The following is a 15443-nucleotide window of genomic DNA, read 5'->3' as shown; positions in this document are numbered from 1 at the left end:
CCCCTCTCTATGTTTTGCTCTTAGTGCTTCTTAAAGCCTATGACACATTTGCAGAAAAAGACAGCACCTTCACTTCCTTCTGCTGAACTGCACTTGAATAGACTTAGCATCCTCCCACCTCTGTGACATGGTAAGACAGCCCTTTATGGCATCTGTCAAAACCCACAACCACCCATCTTCTAGATTGGTAATGTCGTCCCTAATAAGACACCAGCTTGACAAAACACTTCGACTCATGTAGAGAAAATGGATGCATGCTTGTCTCAGTAACCACAGTCAAAACACAGCGCCTTATTTGGTGCATGGCCGTTGCAACAAATATGGAGCTCTGGAGACCTGTGGTGTTCAGGTTCTCACACTAGTAGCTCTCCACAACAAGAAGAAAAAGAAGCATTTCAAAGCCACCTTTCTTCAGTACATAGCTATTTTGAGTCAGAAATCTGGGGTCTGAGAACCTCTAGTGGTTCTTGAGGGAACTCAGAATTGTTCTTGTTCACTGTAACTTCCTGCACTTAATGTTAATACATTGGGCATGAGATTCTTGAGCCTGAGTCTCGCGTTAAGGACAAAATTATAATAATATGACTCGTTAAATGGGGTCAAATTTAGTGTAATTTGGATTTAAAGTGTTTTAGGATTGCAAAACTTCAACTCCCTTCATCCCACGGTGATGTTTACCCATCATGCAGCTCGGCCCTGGGAAGATGAGGCAAGATGGCGACTAAAATAAGCAAAGACAGTCCCCCTCCTTTTGATTGTCCATCATGGTAAGAAAATGCACATGCTAAAGTTGGAACGGTTTATTTGTAGTGCAATGCCAGATTCAAATGAGAAAAACAACGTTCACGCACTTATATAACTCACCTTTACTTAGAGAGAAGCTTGTTGGCAGTGTAGCTAACGTTAGCATCTACGCAAGCTAACAGGCTAACCCGTTAACGTTGGCATATGATTTACAAATGGCGTTGGGAGTGTTTTTTGTGCAAAAAGGTGTCTTATGTTTAATTTGAAGAATGTCAGATGTGTACATAAACCTCTCAGCGATTAAGATAGGAGATTTTAACATTTCTTAGCTTTGTCTTGATCTGTGATATCAACCTTGCAATAGACCGCTATAAACGTTACCATGCTGGCTGAAGAGGTTGGAGCACTTGTTATTACGAATAAATCTTTAAGCACGATAAGAGAAACAAAGCTAAGGTATCCATTTATTGTCTGTAATGATCAACTTTGTATACATGTCTGTGATATATATATACATACATATATATATTCACCAGCTGTATGTGTATATATATATATATATATATATATATATATATATATACATACAGCTATATATATATATATATATATATATACATACAGCTATATATATATATATATATATATATATTTGTGATGTTTAAATCGTCAACAACTGTTTGCTTTCAGGGCAGGCAAACCGCCCCCGGGGCTCCATCTGGACGTGATGAAGGGAGACAAACTGATAGAGGTAACCGGAAGCTTGTAAATTGTAGTTGAGGGCACGGCGGCCTTGCCACCAGCTTAAGTTATTGCATGCTCGCGTTAAAGCATGCAGTGGCTAATAATTAATTAGTTGAATGCACCAGATACGAGCCTGACAGTCCACCTTGTCCCAGATGTGCTGCACACTGGGATTTTGTATGGCTGCAGGGCTTCCAATGGTGCGAGAGCAGCATCAGCCCTGAGATTTAAGCTTTGCAGTGGGAAGCATCGCTGTTGAGTTATGGCTCAGAGGCACAGAGACACTGCAGACTGTTTACAGACCCTTTTCACCAGCTGTAGCTATGACTGTGACACTGAAACTCTGTCCCTGTAGAAACTGATCATAGATGAAAAGAAGTACTACCTGTTTGGGAGGAACCCCGACTGGTGTGACTTCACCATCGACCACCAGTCGTGCTCACGTGTCCACGCTGCCCTGGTCTACCACAAACACCTGAAAAGGGTCTTCCTCATAGACCTCAACAGCAGTAAGACACCATTCACAATCAAACTCATTTTATATTTAGAACCTTTGTCTGGAAAAGTGTAACATATATGCTAAGGGTTTAAGAACTAATAAAACTTTTTATTTGCCCAAATGATGTAGAGGTAACACACATTAGAGCTGAAACAATTAGTCGATTAATCAACAGTCAGTGGACAGAAAATCGGCAACTATATTGATAATCAGTTAATCATTTTAGTAATTTGTCAATCAAAATTGCCAAACATTTTCTGTTTGCAGCTTGTTAATCTGAAGTTTTCTTGCTTTTTTTGTTTTATATAACTGTAAATTTAATATCTTTGGGGTATGGACTGTTGGTCAGACAAAACAAACAACTTGAGTATTGGGGCTCTGGGAAAATTTGATGGGCGCTTTTTACTATTTTCTGACATTTTATAGTCAAAGCGGTTAATCGATTAATTGAGAAAAGAATTGAAGGTTAATCAATAATAACATAAATCCTTAGTTGCTGCCATGTTACAAGTTTTTTCTTGAAGAGATGTCATCATGCTTGATTTCAGTTTAATTTAAAAGCTTTGACCTGGCCTTCTTTCTTTTAGTTGCTTTACATCTGCTGTGTATTATCACATTGTAACATTCTTAAGGTTTTAGTTTTTTTAAGGTATCAAATTTTACTTGTGTAACAGTAGTGTACTTACTTTTTTATAGTGTGATAAGTGAGCCACAAATAGTCACTTTTGGCTCCACCAGCAATTCAATCTGGTAACAACAGAATGACATTAGGTCACCTATATCCAACTTTGTAGTAATAAGCTCCAGAAAATACACAGAGCCAGGACACAGCAGACTGGTATAACAGAGTTCAGGGTGCATCCCTCATACCTGCAGGGGTCCAGCAGAAGGTGTTCATGTTACACACGACGCATCAGTCATGGGGGAAACTTACTTAAGATATCATAAACAATATTAATGAAAATAAATAACATAATATTAAAATAATAACTAATTTTAAATTTAATTTACAGTAGCAATGGCAAATAATGGCAAGACTGAATCATAGACTTTGTATTAAACACTTGTTTGGTACAAGTTGATTGGTTTACAGTACAGAACCACCTTGAAGTATTGACCTTTAACTATTACTTCATCTCACAGGCTTAGTGTGACAGCAACACATGCATCGCACCAAGACTGAATCACATTTGAAACAGTTCCATAATGAGATACCATTCGAAAACTAAAAATAATCTCTCCTAACATATGCAAACCTTCTTATTTGATTGTCACCATTTTAGCACATGGTACTTTCCTCGGACACATCCGTCTGGAGGCACACAAGCCTCAGCAGGTTCCCATAGACTCTACAATATCTTTTGGGGCCTCAACACGAACCTACACCATCAGAGAGAAACCCCAAACCCAAGGCACTGCCGGTACAGGGGACAGTAAGACAGGAGAGGATGAGGAGCTGAAAGGACTGCTTGGGCTTCCAGAAGAAGAGACAGAGCTAGAGGTACATTTAGTTCCTAGATAATAAGAATATTGCCAAGCTCTCAAACATGAACTACATGAAAGAAAAAGAAAATGAATGCATCATGTGTCTTAATTCTGACCTTTTTTAGCCACAAACTGCTGCTTTAGACAGCTAGTAGGTGCAGAAAAATGTTTAAAATATATTTTAGTCCTTAATAGTTATTTTTACAGATATGTTATTTTAAGTGTAATATTAACTTTGTTTTCATCCTCAAAGATCATAGATTATCAGCGTGGTATAAACGCATAATGCATTGTCCAAAATTTGAGGAACATAATGTTAAAGTGAGATGTATTGATTAAATGACCTGTATATGCCTTTTGTCTATTTATTACTTTTCCCATCATTTTATGATACAACTTGTTATTATCCTGCCCAGTCTAGTATAGTGTTGTCCATCCTGATAGCAAGACTACCACATTGCACACATTTTTCTTGTGTTGAAAAAATGACAGAACCTGACAGAGTTCAACACAGCTCACAACAAGCGCATCTCCCTCCTGACCATTGAAGAGGGCAACCTGGAAATCCAGAGGCCTAAGAGGAAACGGAGGAACTCCAGAGTTACTTTTAGCGAGGAGGACTCGATCATTAACCCAGGTACAAATCCAAGTGAAGGTGGTACTGAAGCAACACAAGAATCATTTATGAGACTCTATGTGGAAACAACTGTTATTTTTACTGACAGTGTCAATATGAACGATTTTATGTAGTAGATTTTTTTTAAATAGTCCTGTTTCTTTTGTGAAGGTTTTACAGCATGTAACTCAGCAGATAATTAGTTCAGATGATTTTAGTTTTAACTTTAGTTACTCTTCAACTTTACTCTTAAACCATGTTTACTCCTGGCTTGAATATTTTCCCAATTCTCAATTTTGCACAAGACTTTTACAGACTGTAAACATATAAATTTGCTTGATTAATTTCATTGGAAGAGTTTTGCAGTCAGGGGCATATTTTCATCCGGTGAATATATAACCATGCTATAACACTGAGATATGTGCATTTCTGCTTTTCGTGAGAACAAATGCTGTCAGCAATAAATGGAAACGTGACAATAGTAACACTGCTTTAAATATTTACAGAGGATATAGATCCCTCAGTGGGACGCTTTAGAAATATGGTGCAGACTGCCGTCATCCCAATTAAGGTAAGCTTTGGTTTTGTTATTTAAAAATGTCTGATTCAGTAGTTAAATTTCAGTTGATAGTCTACATAATATCACTAAGTGTGGAGTTGTTATTCAGCAAAAAAAATAGCGTTGCATTTAGGTGAAAGTAATAAGTGGTCCTGTGTAGTCTGCAGTGGGGTAGGTGTAATACATGCAACGGTGGTAAACGTGTAATGTCAGGGGCTAAATGTGTGACTTGCAAAGTTAGTACTGTCATCTCTGCTGTAGAAACGGAGATCAGAGGGCCAAAATACCCTGGGTCTTGATGATGTGACTTCAAAACGCATCCATGGCTACAACTTGGGCGGTGGTCTCTATGGGGACTTGCCTCCCACCAGTCATGAGAACCAGCCAACTGGAGCTCCAGGAGGTGCTGCTATGCAGGGAGGACTTCCTCTGCCCTTCCCTAATCCAGCACCAGAGGTGGACTTGGCCCCGGAGGCTCCTCTGCCCCCTGTCACCCTCAATCCCACCCCTGTCACAGCCCCCTATCTACCAGAGACCCACAATGAGCCACGCAAGAAGAAGTATGCCAAAGAAGCTTGGCCGGGCAAGAAACCCACCCCTTCACTACTCATTTAACCAGATTCTTAAAGCTGCTGACTCTCAGGTTCCCAGTAGATACATCAGGGACTGTGACCTGGCAGAGGTGGAGTCATTCACTTCCTTTTTTTTTTTTTTTTTTTATTATTATTTTTTTTATTTGTTGTGTTAACTCATTGTCATCACAAAGGCACCACACAATTTACCTGTGGTGTGTCACAAGATATCATCTACCTTACAAAGTCAGCAGTTGATATTTTGAAAGAAAAACAGTTGTCTTGTCGACTGCAAACAAAATCAACAGACAGAATTAACAGACTTGGCAGTGAGCATTTTAGTCCCAGATTGGCAGTTAAATATACTTGTTTGAGTGACAGGCTACATGGATATGATGGGTTGTCAAGTTACATTTTCGATGTGATGGATGTTAATTTTTTTTTTCTACTAAACATGTTTCAACAGTTTTTTCACTCCTTCAATATTTTGATAATGCTATTAAACAAATGGCAAATAAATACTTTTATATGAGATATTTTACTGTGAGAAGTCAGAGAATCCAGTCAGTCTGTCAAAACACAAGGCTGCTTTTTATTTTGAAAACTTGTTGACAGGATGCGTTTAATTGTTTTACTCACACACACTCAGAAAAATTTATATTATCTGTATTAGACCAACATGACATCAATGAAGTTTCTTGCATTTGTCCTACAAGCCACTAGATGGTGACTTGTGCACAAAAGTTAAGAGTTTTCAGTGAGGTTCGGCTGCAAACTTGCTAGTACAATTGTGTCTTCTACAATTGTGGCCTCTTGCACTAACCTTGTCCAAAATCTATATGTGGCAACGTGTGAAAGTGGTGTTGCAAACTTCTAGTTATTCATTTGGATTTTTCTGCTGATAAAAGCCATTTGCCCAGTTCAAACAGTATTTTGCTCCTATTTGTCCTTTAGCTTCTTCTGGTATATGTAGTTTTAAATGATTGTTGCCTATTTTTTTCCCAGCACCAGGACACTGGAAGTACAAGGATTTTAAAGTTTTTATTATTTTTATTAGTTTTTTCTTTTTACATTTGATTGTTAATTGGACTGTTATTAATTAGTAACAGAATAGCATGGATTCCAACAAAGTAACAAATACAGATCTTGCTGCAAAATAAAAAGTTAGCGAAAACAGAAAGGTTTGGATTTAGGATTTAATGGTCACGTAGCCTGTTAACATCTTTCACATGCAACAGAGTACAGTGCAGTTTATACAGTATACCAGTTCACCATGTACTCCAAGCCAAGTAAAGGTCCCATGACATGGTACTTTTAATTTTGGGGGGCATTCTTGCTTTTATTCAAAAAGGTACACAGTACAGAGGTGATGGGAAATGAAAGGAGAGAAAGAGGGGCAGTGACCTGCCACAAAGGTCCCCAGTTGTAATCACACCTGTAACACTAGTTACAGTAGATGGTATGCATTTTAGCCACAAGGCCACCACAATACCCATTTGCATTTCCACTTTAAAGAGGATGTCAGGTGGGATATTAGACCAAGCTAGTAGTTATGTAAGAAAGGTGGGTTGAGTTAAAAGAACAGGCAGGTGGTCACCCATGAAGATGTACTTTTAGAAGAGCAGCTTTCCATTAAGTTCAAGCCATTTCATGGGATCTTTAAATAAGTGGAAGGTTGAAGATCAGAGACCAAAGAAAGATGAGGTTTTTCATTTTTACAAACTGTGCTGGAGACTCTTTCCTTGTGGGCCTGTGGGTTTTGTAATCTTATGACTGTAAATAAAAAATGAATTACTTTTGATTCATAATTCTACAGTGTTTTCAGCTGTGATTAAGTAATGTTGCACTGTACTTGCTCTGATATTAACTCTGTATTCCAAATTTATACCCGATGAAAGGTCCTCTTAGGGTAAGTATTGGCAAAAAGTACAGACTGAGAACAAAGGTTATCTGGTGTATGTAAAACCTATTGTGTTACATACCCTACCTTCCCAAGACTTTATGCTGGAGGTAAACATATATCAGGCCTACTTTGGGCCTGGTCTAAATGAGTGCATGGGACACTGGGGGGGGGGAGAAAAAAAAAAAATCGCTTTCAGGTCAAGTGTGAATCTTCACAAAATGGCAGTAAACTCTGTTACTGTTTATGTACTTTTTATAGACAAAGTTGAATTTTAACACTAGTTACCATGAACGTGGAAGAAGGCAGGCAAAATGTAAAAAGGCTCTAGAATATTAAACAAATGCAACTTCTCATTTAGCAAGTAATTCCCCTAATATATATCCAGTCACTAAACAAAATACTGCACAGTTCATCATCTCTTAGATTCTATATTAGTGTAAGGCTTAGTAAAATATTAGAAATTCAGATACTTCAACTCCATAAATTATTCCCTCATTGTGAAATGAAATTTCCAGTTTTACAGTTTTTCCCCTTTACATTTGTGGGTCTACAGATTTGATCTTAATGTGGATGCCATTAAGTGAGCGGAGCACCAGTCTCGGAATTATCTTGGGCTTCCAGGTGGGGTCCTCTATCAGCTGATATCTCTTCAGTGTCAGGGCTGTCACCACTTTCATCTCATTCATGGCAAAGTTCTGACCAATGCAGTTTCTGAGGGGGGAAAACAAAATCGTGTACGGTAGATGATCAGGCATGAAATGCTTTTGAGCAATAACGTGAGGTAAGCTACATGTCATGAAGGTGGACATACAGTAGATGAATCGTCGTTTTTCAGTCAGAGGTAAAGAAAAAGGGTTTTTTTGTGAAACCAAATCAAGAGTTTCACAATCTCTTATTTCACTTTTTTTTTTTTAAACGTTTACTGACATAATATTAGAATGTGGGAGGGAGTGAACAGAATGATATAAAAGCACCTGATAATAGTTCTTCATTAAAGGTCAATATGATAAAGTTCAATTCAATTCAATTTTATTTATATAGCGCCAAATCATAACAGAGGTTATCTGAGGGCACTTTTCACGTAGAGCAGGTCTAGACCATACTCTTTATAGTTATATTTACAGAGACCCAACATTCATAGTTCAAGATGATCAGTTTTGGAGGTAATCTACATTTGACCACTGTGTGTGTTTAATTGTGTATTTTTTTCTCTGTTTGGAATATGTCGTCATACATTGTAAAAAAAAAAAAAAAACTTTGCTAAAATAAATGATATGCAACTGTGTGAATGAAAGCTTGAACTAGAAATAAAGCTAGAAATCAATAATTACTGAATGCAGGGCCAAGTAGTGCATTCTTTCAGCCTTCCTTTTTTTTTTTTTTTTTTAACAACTTTTGAACTTTGCAACATTTGTCCATTTCCAAGTTGAAGTTTTGGCAGAAGAGCATTAATGAGACTTTCAGCTGAAAGAATTGTTTAAGAGTTGCTAACTAAAATCCAAAGAGTTATTATTCTGTCTATTATTGGTCTGGTTGTTTGTAAGTTCTAGACAAGTTGGACGAGCAGACGTCAATTTTCCTTCAGTCAGCACAAAAGTTACACAGCAAACCAAATGAAATGAAATAAACCTCAAAGTACTGTGCATTCATTGACAAGCTAAATATTATAATGGAGAACAATCCACATAACCAAGTATCTTTTCAAGCCTGATATCGTAACCAGAGAAATAAAACAAGTATTTCCTTTTGGGGTTTCTGCACTGTTTTAAACTGGACTAGTCCTAGGTTACACTGAGCTCACCCTATCTCTTGTTTACTCTAACTTCTAATCAAACCTAACATCTTTTTTTAACCGCATTTCTGGAAAGGGAAGTGGTGCTAGGTCACACATCCACATACCACAGACCTATGTCAGATTGATGAGTAGACAGCATAAACCGAGTAGACCAGCTGTAAATTGATAACATCCGTGCGAAATTCTTAGCAACACAGTAGCTCGGTAACAGGTGTGGACAAACCTCGGCCCAGCTGAGAAGGGCACAAACGCATGAGGTGACCTCCTGGAGACATTCTCTGGCAGGAAGCGCAGTGGGTCAAAGACCTTTGATGACACAAGACGGAAAAAACAAAAGTCAGTATGGCATACATCACACATTTTCTAGTCTTCATCTGTCCACGGAGAATTGAAGGAGTTTACCCTTATCCACACACCACATACGGTGAGTGAATTAACCATGACGACATCTCGGAGCTTGCCATTTAACCAACCAGGGCACTTTAATTAAGCACCACTTTGATGACTTTGCCATTTCTATTATTTGACACGTTGTATGTAGAAGCAGGGTGCTGGGCCAGCACAGCAAAGAGGGATCATGATTTTAATTTTTTATCATTGATTCTATTAATAATGTACACCATGTAATGAGTGGGCACCATTGAGCTTTCTCTTGACAAAGATTTGCTCGTAACTAGATCTTCTTGACTTACATCAGGGTTTTCCCATACAGCTGCATTCCTGTGAATCCCAAACACGGTTGTTCCGACGTGACAACCTGCCAACATGAAAAAAGGTGTATTTTGGTTTAGGATTGTGCAGGGATTATACACATAAAAACTGTAGGACTACAAGCAAACCAAGCTTTATTATTTTAAAAATGTGAGCCACATTATTGTAGAGCTGCTACTAACATTTAATCCCTGGGTCAATCATTCACTACTGACCAATGTTTTTGCTGTGAAGCCAAACATTGGTCAATAAGCTTGTATAACTTAAAAGCTATTATCATAAACAAAAAGGGGACAGTGGAAAGTGGAAAGTGTTAATATGTGCTGGATGTTGCAAAAGGCTGACTTTGTCAAACAAAAACTAGGGTCCACTACGGAATAACTAAACCAATACAAGTTAATATTTGATCTTTTATTAGTATGCGAAAGGTCATTATGTATGCAACAGGTTGCTGTCTTAACTGTATTAACTTTCCAAAACATTCACTGAGAAATCTTCACTCTATACTTATCATTACTGACAGACCTTCAGGCAGAGTCCTTCCATCAAAAAAGGTCATGGGTTTGGTGATTTTTCTTGACATTCCTGGTACAGGAGGGTAAAGACGGAGGGATTCTTTTATGCACATTGTAGTGTATGGAATTTTATTAAGATCCTCCCTAAAAATGAGACAGACACTGTGTTAGTGATTAATACACAATAAAACCAGCACACAGTGGCACTGACTTGCATTGCTTATGCCAGGGTTTTCAATACACAAGCCCACCACTCCATGGTGTCCTTGCCGTTCAAGGCCTCAATAATCTCCTCCCTGCAAATTTTCTGGTGCTGTGGGTGGCAGGCAAGACAGTAGAGGATAAAAGAGATGCCGCTGGCTGTGGTGTCATGGCCCTCGAACATGAAGGTGTCCACTTCTGCACGTAAATCTTCGTCTGACAGACCCTGCTGCTTCTCATCCTGAAGGTGAGATTAAAGATGAAATTATAATAGTAGACATTCGATTTGTTCAAGTACCACTGCTACTACGACAAATTACACAAATAGTCATTATCTGCTTTAGTTGTAAAGCACTTTTTAAAACAAGTACTGCACTTTACAATGAAACCATAATAAACACATAAAAAAATACAATAAAGATTATGGCAGTCAGCTTGTTGTTGGGTATTGGAAGTGGTGGACATAGCACATATCTATTTACTGCTTCACCAGGTCAGAGATGGAGTTAGTAGTGACAAGTGTGCTTTTCACACTGTAAGAAAACATGTAAAAACTATAAATAAAGACAACTGACAGGCCAAAACCACAGTGTGTGTTTAGACTTCATTAACATACTGCTATGGATTTTTGCCTGAGAAGAGGCCATGATACAGTCATGCTGTACGTGAGGTACAGTAGTGTCAATGGCTAGCTTGTTGTGTATTACTGAGAATATTCACATAACAGTAGTTGATGGAAATTAGTTTACATTTTCTAAGATTTCCCTAACATTTAGATGGAAACACACCTATGGTCATGGCATAGTATCAAAGCTATTTCTCCAGCTAATGACAAGAAAGATCTTTTTTTGTTCTGTTTTGAAATGTATAGAAATAGTACATCCAACAAAAAGCCTCAACTTGTTTTCTTCTAAGCCATCTTATCTTTGTGTCTGGTAAGAATATATTAACATGGATAAGCTCATGTCAGCAAGCGAGTTGAGATGAGTCAGCCCCTGGCAGCCCAGGGATGTTTACAGCAAGCAGATCCTCAGGAAGGCCAGCGCTGTCCCAGATCGCCTCGCTAGCTCCTTCATAGAGATGTGCCTTTAGGCTGCTGCTTAAGAGTGCCCTCTAAGAGGACAAAAAGCCTAAATCTCGCCTTTCTATCAGTGGCCATTGATATGCTGAACATGAGGCTTCTGCAAAGAAATAGCAGCCTCCTTGGTTTCCTTTTGGCAATTGTACATGATATTTGTATGTTATGCCAAATCATTTCTGATATGATCTTAGGTTTTATACATTACTTACTGTGTTTAATTGTTTAACTGTGTCTTTGTTTAATTTTCATATATTTGTGTGATTATAATTTAATTGTTAGTGAGGTGTTTTAAACCCTGACTGCACCTCAAACTTGCCTCTAGTTACATTGAGCTGTAATTATTGTTTGACTTGATCGTTATATATTTGCTGTTTTTAAGTCTGATTGCTGCTACTTTAAGATTGTTTATATATTAAAAGTCTTAATGCCGTTATTCTCAATAATCATTTTAAACGATTTTCTCTATAAAGAGCACTTTGTAACTTCATGTTTTGACAGCTGGTATACAGTACGAGTACAGTTTACCGACTTTGTTACCAATGTCATTACATTGAGAAAAATGTGTAATATTGTAAAAACAGAGGTTGGAGCCAATATTAAATAACAAACTTTTGCAAAGAGAAGGATGTCCAGAAAGTCCAAGTTTCTCTTGGTCTGTATGCGGCTCAGCTCCTTCTCTTCCTTTAGTGCTTCTTTCCTCTTTCTTATAACTTCCTCTTCAAAAGATAAGATAATGGATGAGTATTTACAGACTCACTCTAGAAATGGGCATGCCATACTACAAAATGATCAGTACCATTGCTAGCTGGCAAATGTTTCAGATTGTCAGTAATCAATTTATGTGTGAAGAGCTTACCTGTATGACTGCGAGCTACCCTGCACACTTTCCTGTGTCTAAAGCCATGTGGGCTGAGGTAGAAAAGGAGGTCATTGTGGTATGGAAACACCCTGAACCTCAGGTTAATCAGATCGCTGAGCTCATACACTGCTCTGATGTATGCATTTGTTCCACTGAAATGAGAACGCAGGCAAACATTGAAAACTACATTTCCTCCATTCATGATTAAGTTATCTGAAGCAGTAACCGACCGAGATCATAGAACTGAAACTGTGAAGGATAGAAACAAAGTTTTGATGGACTCACCCCTCGGTCTGACAGTTGCTATTGTAGCTGAATGCACACTTTAAGATGCTGTCCAGAGTCATAAGGCTCACGTGTTCAAACAATTCAAAGGACTTGTTGATGTTTGCATAGCTTCCCCATTTGTCCTGGCAACAGTAAGAGAACAGATGTTCCACATGAAATGGAAAAAACAAAACAAAACATCCAACACACCCATTAGCTCCTGCAACTTTTACACAAAATATTTCATCTAGACAGCCTGGTCTGGTTATGTTTTGATTGTTACTTCACCACTTTGGTCTTTATTTACCTAATATGAATTGTGATTTACATACCAACATAGTTTTAGCAGAATCTGACATCAATTTTACATATGGCTTCAAGACATCATAATGGAAACCTGGTGTCAACAGCCGTCTGTGGCGAAACCACTTCTGACCTTTTGACACCAACAAACCTTCCCCTGAAGACAGAAACAGAAAGGGTGTGTATGATTCAGTTAATCTCTAAACAGACAACTCTGTAATAAGCCAAAAGATGCTGCAGGAGAAAGGAGCAAGGCAGTCTTACCAATCCAGGACTCAATGAATTTATATGCCAAATCATCTTTTGGTTCTGTTAGGAAACAAACACATTAAAACTTTGTTAAATTGACCTTGGGTATTAAAGATGTAACCCATGGCCCTGTGAAAGATTTTATAGAGCACATTTGATTACACTGTTAAAATGGCGTATCATTTCAGTCAAGATATAAATAGCTCACACACCTGTTGATGCCAATACGGTCTTTACATAATCTGGATGGTGAATGTTGAGGAAACAAACAAAGGGGCCAAACCACAGCGGGTAAGCATAAGGGTACTGCTGTCCCCACTTCAGTATGTTGTCAAAGTCTGTCCCATCTTGTTTAAACTGAAAGAAAATACGAATGATGCACTAAAGAGGACAATCTGTTGCTGTTTGTTTAATCATGATGTTTACCAACTGTGTGTCTCTAATGTGCAGTGATAACACAAGTATTTCGAAATGAAATTAGCAATACCATTATGTAAACATCCTTTCATTCACTGAAATAAAAGTGCGTTAGTATTATTACCAAAATTTACCAAAGTATGAAAAGTAAAAGAACTCATTATACAGAGTGGCTCTTTGCGGGGGAGCATTTACCAGCCCAATCATTTTTTTTTTCTGCAAACATACAACTCCAAGGTTATTCCAATTATTGACCTATGAAAGCTATAAAGCTTTGATAAATTATTTAATAAATATACGCAGCCTGTCAAAAGCTTTAGAACACCCAAATTCTTCCCAGTTTCTATCTAAATTTAAGCAGTTCAAGTCCAGTGAAAAACCTTAAATAGTTAAAAAGGTAAGCCGTAACCTGCTGCCGGATGAATCAAACATTTATATTTAATTTATTTCAACAAGAAGATTCTAGGATTTCTTGTTTTTAAAATCTCCAACTGTTTATTTGTTCAGTGCTTTAATTTCAGAAACACCGAAACACTAAATTATCTAAATGTAAATAACAGCTGGAAAAATGGAGGTGTTCTAAAACTTTTGACCAGTGGTGTCTATAAAATAAAGACTGACTACAATTTTTAAACCCTTTATAAAGTATGACATAAAGTGGTATTCAGCATTTAAATGTTGAAACTGATCTAGGTGACGGTAATTGAAACTATTTCTTATATACTGTGTACTCAATAAATAAAATAGTCATTATTTTATAGATCAAAGACATGTAGATGTGTCAGATTTGGCCAAAAGGTTAATAATATGCAAAATATTTATCTGCAAAGTACCTACAGCTGTCAGATAAATATATACTTTTTGACCTTACTAATCAGTTACACACACATTCTCTCACTTGTGAACTGGTTAGATTGAAAAAGAGTCACTAGTTAACTGGTAGAAGACATTTTGCCTGTATAGTCAGACTCTGTACTGAACATGTAAAGACTTTGACATGGACATTTTTCTCATATGATGGACCTTTCCTTGGACTAGTTGAGCCTCGCTCAGCACTGGTGAGCGACCCTGTGCAACTAGTGAAGCATTTTGGCTTTCACTAATTTTACTAGTAAACATTTTGAGCCTCAGTAGTTTAACTGGTTCAGAAGATTGGAGGTCGGTCACTAGTTAACTAGGGGAGGTGAATCGGTGCTACTAGTTAACATGTCAGGGGTTTTTGCAGCCCACCAGTTAACCGCCTAGACTAGCCAGCGTGACTGGTTCAGTCCAGAGAGGCCACTAGTGCGCCGAAGAGCTCACTTGTTTGGATGTTGGTGCTACTAGTGCGGCGCCCACGGTGTTTCTTGTAATTCTTGTGTTGGTGCTAGTAGGTGCCACCAGTTGCTGAAAAAGGAGTGACTCGTAAGAGATTTTTTTTTTTTTTTTTTTCATTTGGTAAGTTTTTGTTCAACTACTAAGACAAAATGAAACAAAACGAGTGCGATCAAATGTCCAACTAGTGCTGCCAAAGACCGAATTAAGCCGTCAGATATCGACGGAATGAAATAAATGCTCATAAGGGATTTTCATAAATGTGCTCAGAAATTCCACTTTTTCACACCTGGTTGCGCACATTGTGCGGGCTACGTTAACAGTTACACAGAGCCGCAGCTTTTGGAAGCCCGTGGTCGGATTACCTCAAAAACGTGCCCAAAAAGCCAGTGTCCTGGTGGCCCGGGAAAAGCTTCAAAGCTTCGCAGCGCAGCCTTTCTTTTGACGAGCAAGATGGTTAATTTGTAGACAACGGCAACGAGGCAGAGTAGAGCAAAGCAGTGAGACATGCGAAGCCAGCCCAACTGAAATTTCTCGAAAACTTCGGTTAACCCCATTCCGACAGTGGATACGCGCCGCCGGGGGACAGGCCTTTTTGAACTCCGCCAG

At 38.2% G+C, this 15443-nt stretch overlaps 2 protein-coding genes and 1 non-coding gene across 3 annotated transcripts; 2 read left to right on the top strand and 1 right to left on the bottom strand.

The window, feature by feature from the left end:
* Positions 1 to 661: 661 nt before the first annotated feature.
* ppp1r8b (protein phosphatase 1, regulatory subunit 8b) lies at positions 662 to 7030 on the top strand. Its single transcript, XM_040117282.1, has 7 exons — positions 662 to 767; positions 1435 to 1495; positions 1844 to 1997; positions 3271 to 3488; positions 3965 to 4109; positions 4595 to 4659; positions 4909 to 7030. The coding sequence occupies exons 1-7, from the start codon at positions 715 to 717 to the stop codon at positions 5260 to 5262; spliced, it is 1050 nt and encodes a 349-aa protein (XP_039973216.1). The 5' UTR covers positions 662 to 714; the 3' UTR covers positions 5263 to 7030.
* LOC120784848 lies at positions 1605 to 1769 on the top strand. The gene has a single exon (XR_005706512.1).
* A 96-nt stretch (positions 7031 to 7126) lies between the features above and the next one.
* LOC120783901 (cytochrome P450 4B1) lies at positions 7127 to 15420 on the bottom strand. The gene is made up of 12 exons (XM_040117279.1): positions 15200 to 15420; positions 13316 to 13460; positions 13119 to 13163; positions 12884 to 13011; positions 12570 to 12694; positions 12282 to 12436; positions 12035 to 12141; positions 10395 to 10585; positions 10154 to 10287; positions 9610 to 9674; positions 9141 to 9223; positions 7127 to 7833 (listed from the first exon to the last, which is right to left on the bottom strand). The coding sequence occupies exons 1-12, from the start codon at positions 15389 to 15391 to the stop codon at positions 7656 to 7658; spliced, it is 1548 nt and encodes a 515-aa protein (XP_039973213.1). The 5' UTR covers positions 15392 to 15420; the 3' UTR covers positions 7127 to 7655.
* Positions 15421 to 15443: the final 23 nt, after the last annotated feature.

Source organism: Xiphias gladius, chromosome 22, assembly GCF_016859285.1.
Source record: "Xiphias gladius isolate SHS-SW01 ecotype Sanya breed wild chromosome 22, ASM1685928v1, whole genome shotgun sequence".
Classification (NCBI taxonomy): domain Eukaryota; kingdom Metazoa; phylum Chordata; class Actinopteri; order Istiophoriformes; family Xiphiidae; genus Xiphias; species Xiphias gladius.
Note: the sequence above shows the minus strand (reverse complement) of the source record. Positions and strands in the feature narration are given on the sequence as shown.

What these genes read in the sequence shown, in the direction of transcription:
- ppp1r8b (XM_040117282.1), top strand. Translation starts at nt 715, where the DNA reads ATGGCGACTAAAATAAGCAAAGACAGTCCCCCTCCTTTTGATTGTCCA. An exon ending in CCTTTTGATTGTCCATCATG is followed by an intron (nt 768 to 1,434) that starts GTAAGAAAATGC and finishes GTTTGCTTTCAG; the next exon opens with GGCAGGCAAACCGCCCCCGG. An exon ending in AGGGAGACAAACTGATAGAG is followed by an intron (nt 1,496 to 1,843) that starts GTAACCGGAAGC and finishes CTGTCCCTGTAG; the next exon opens with AAACTGATCATAGATGAAAA.
- LOC120783901 (XM_040117279.1), bottom strand. Translation starts at nt 15,391, where the DNA reads ATGGGGTTAACCGAAGTTTTCGAGAAATTTCAGTTGGGCTGGCTTCGC. An exon ending in GGCAAGGACACCATGGAGTG is followed by an intron (nt 10,288 to 10,394) that starts GTGGGCTTGTGT and finishes TCTCATTTTTAG; the next exon opens with GGAGGATCTTAATAAAATTC. An exon ending in CCCTTCTCAGCTGGGCCGAG is followed by an intron (nt 7,834 to 9,140) that starts GTTTGTCCACAC and finishes TTCCCCCCTCAG; the next exon opens with AAACTGCATTGGTCAGAACT.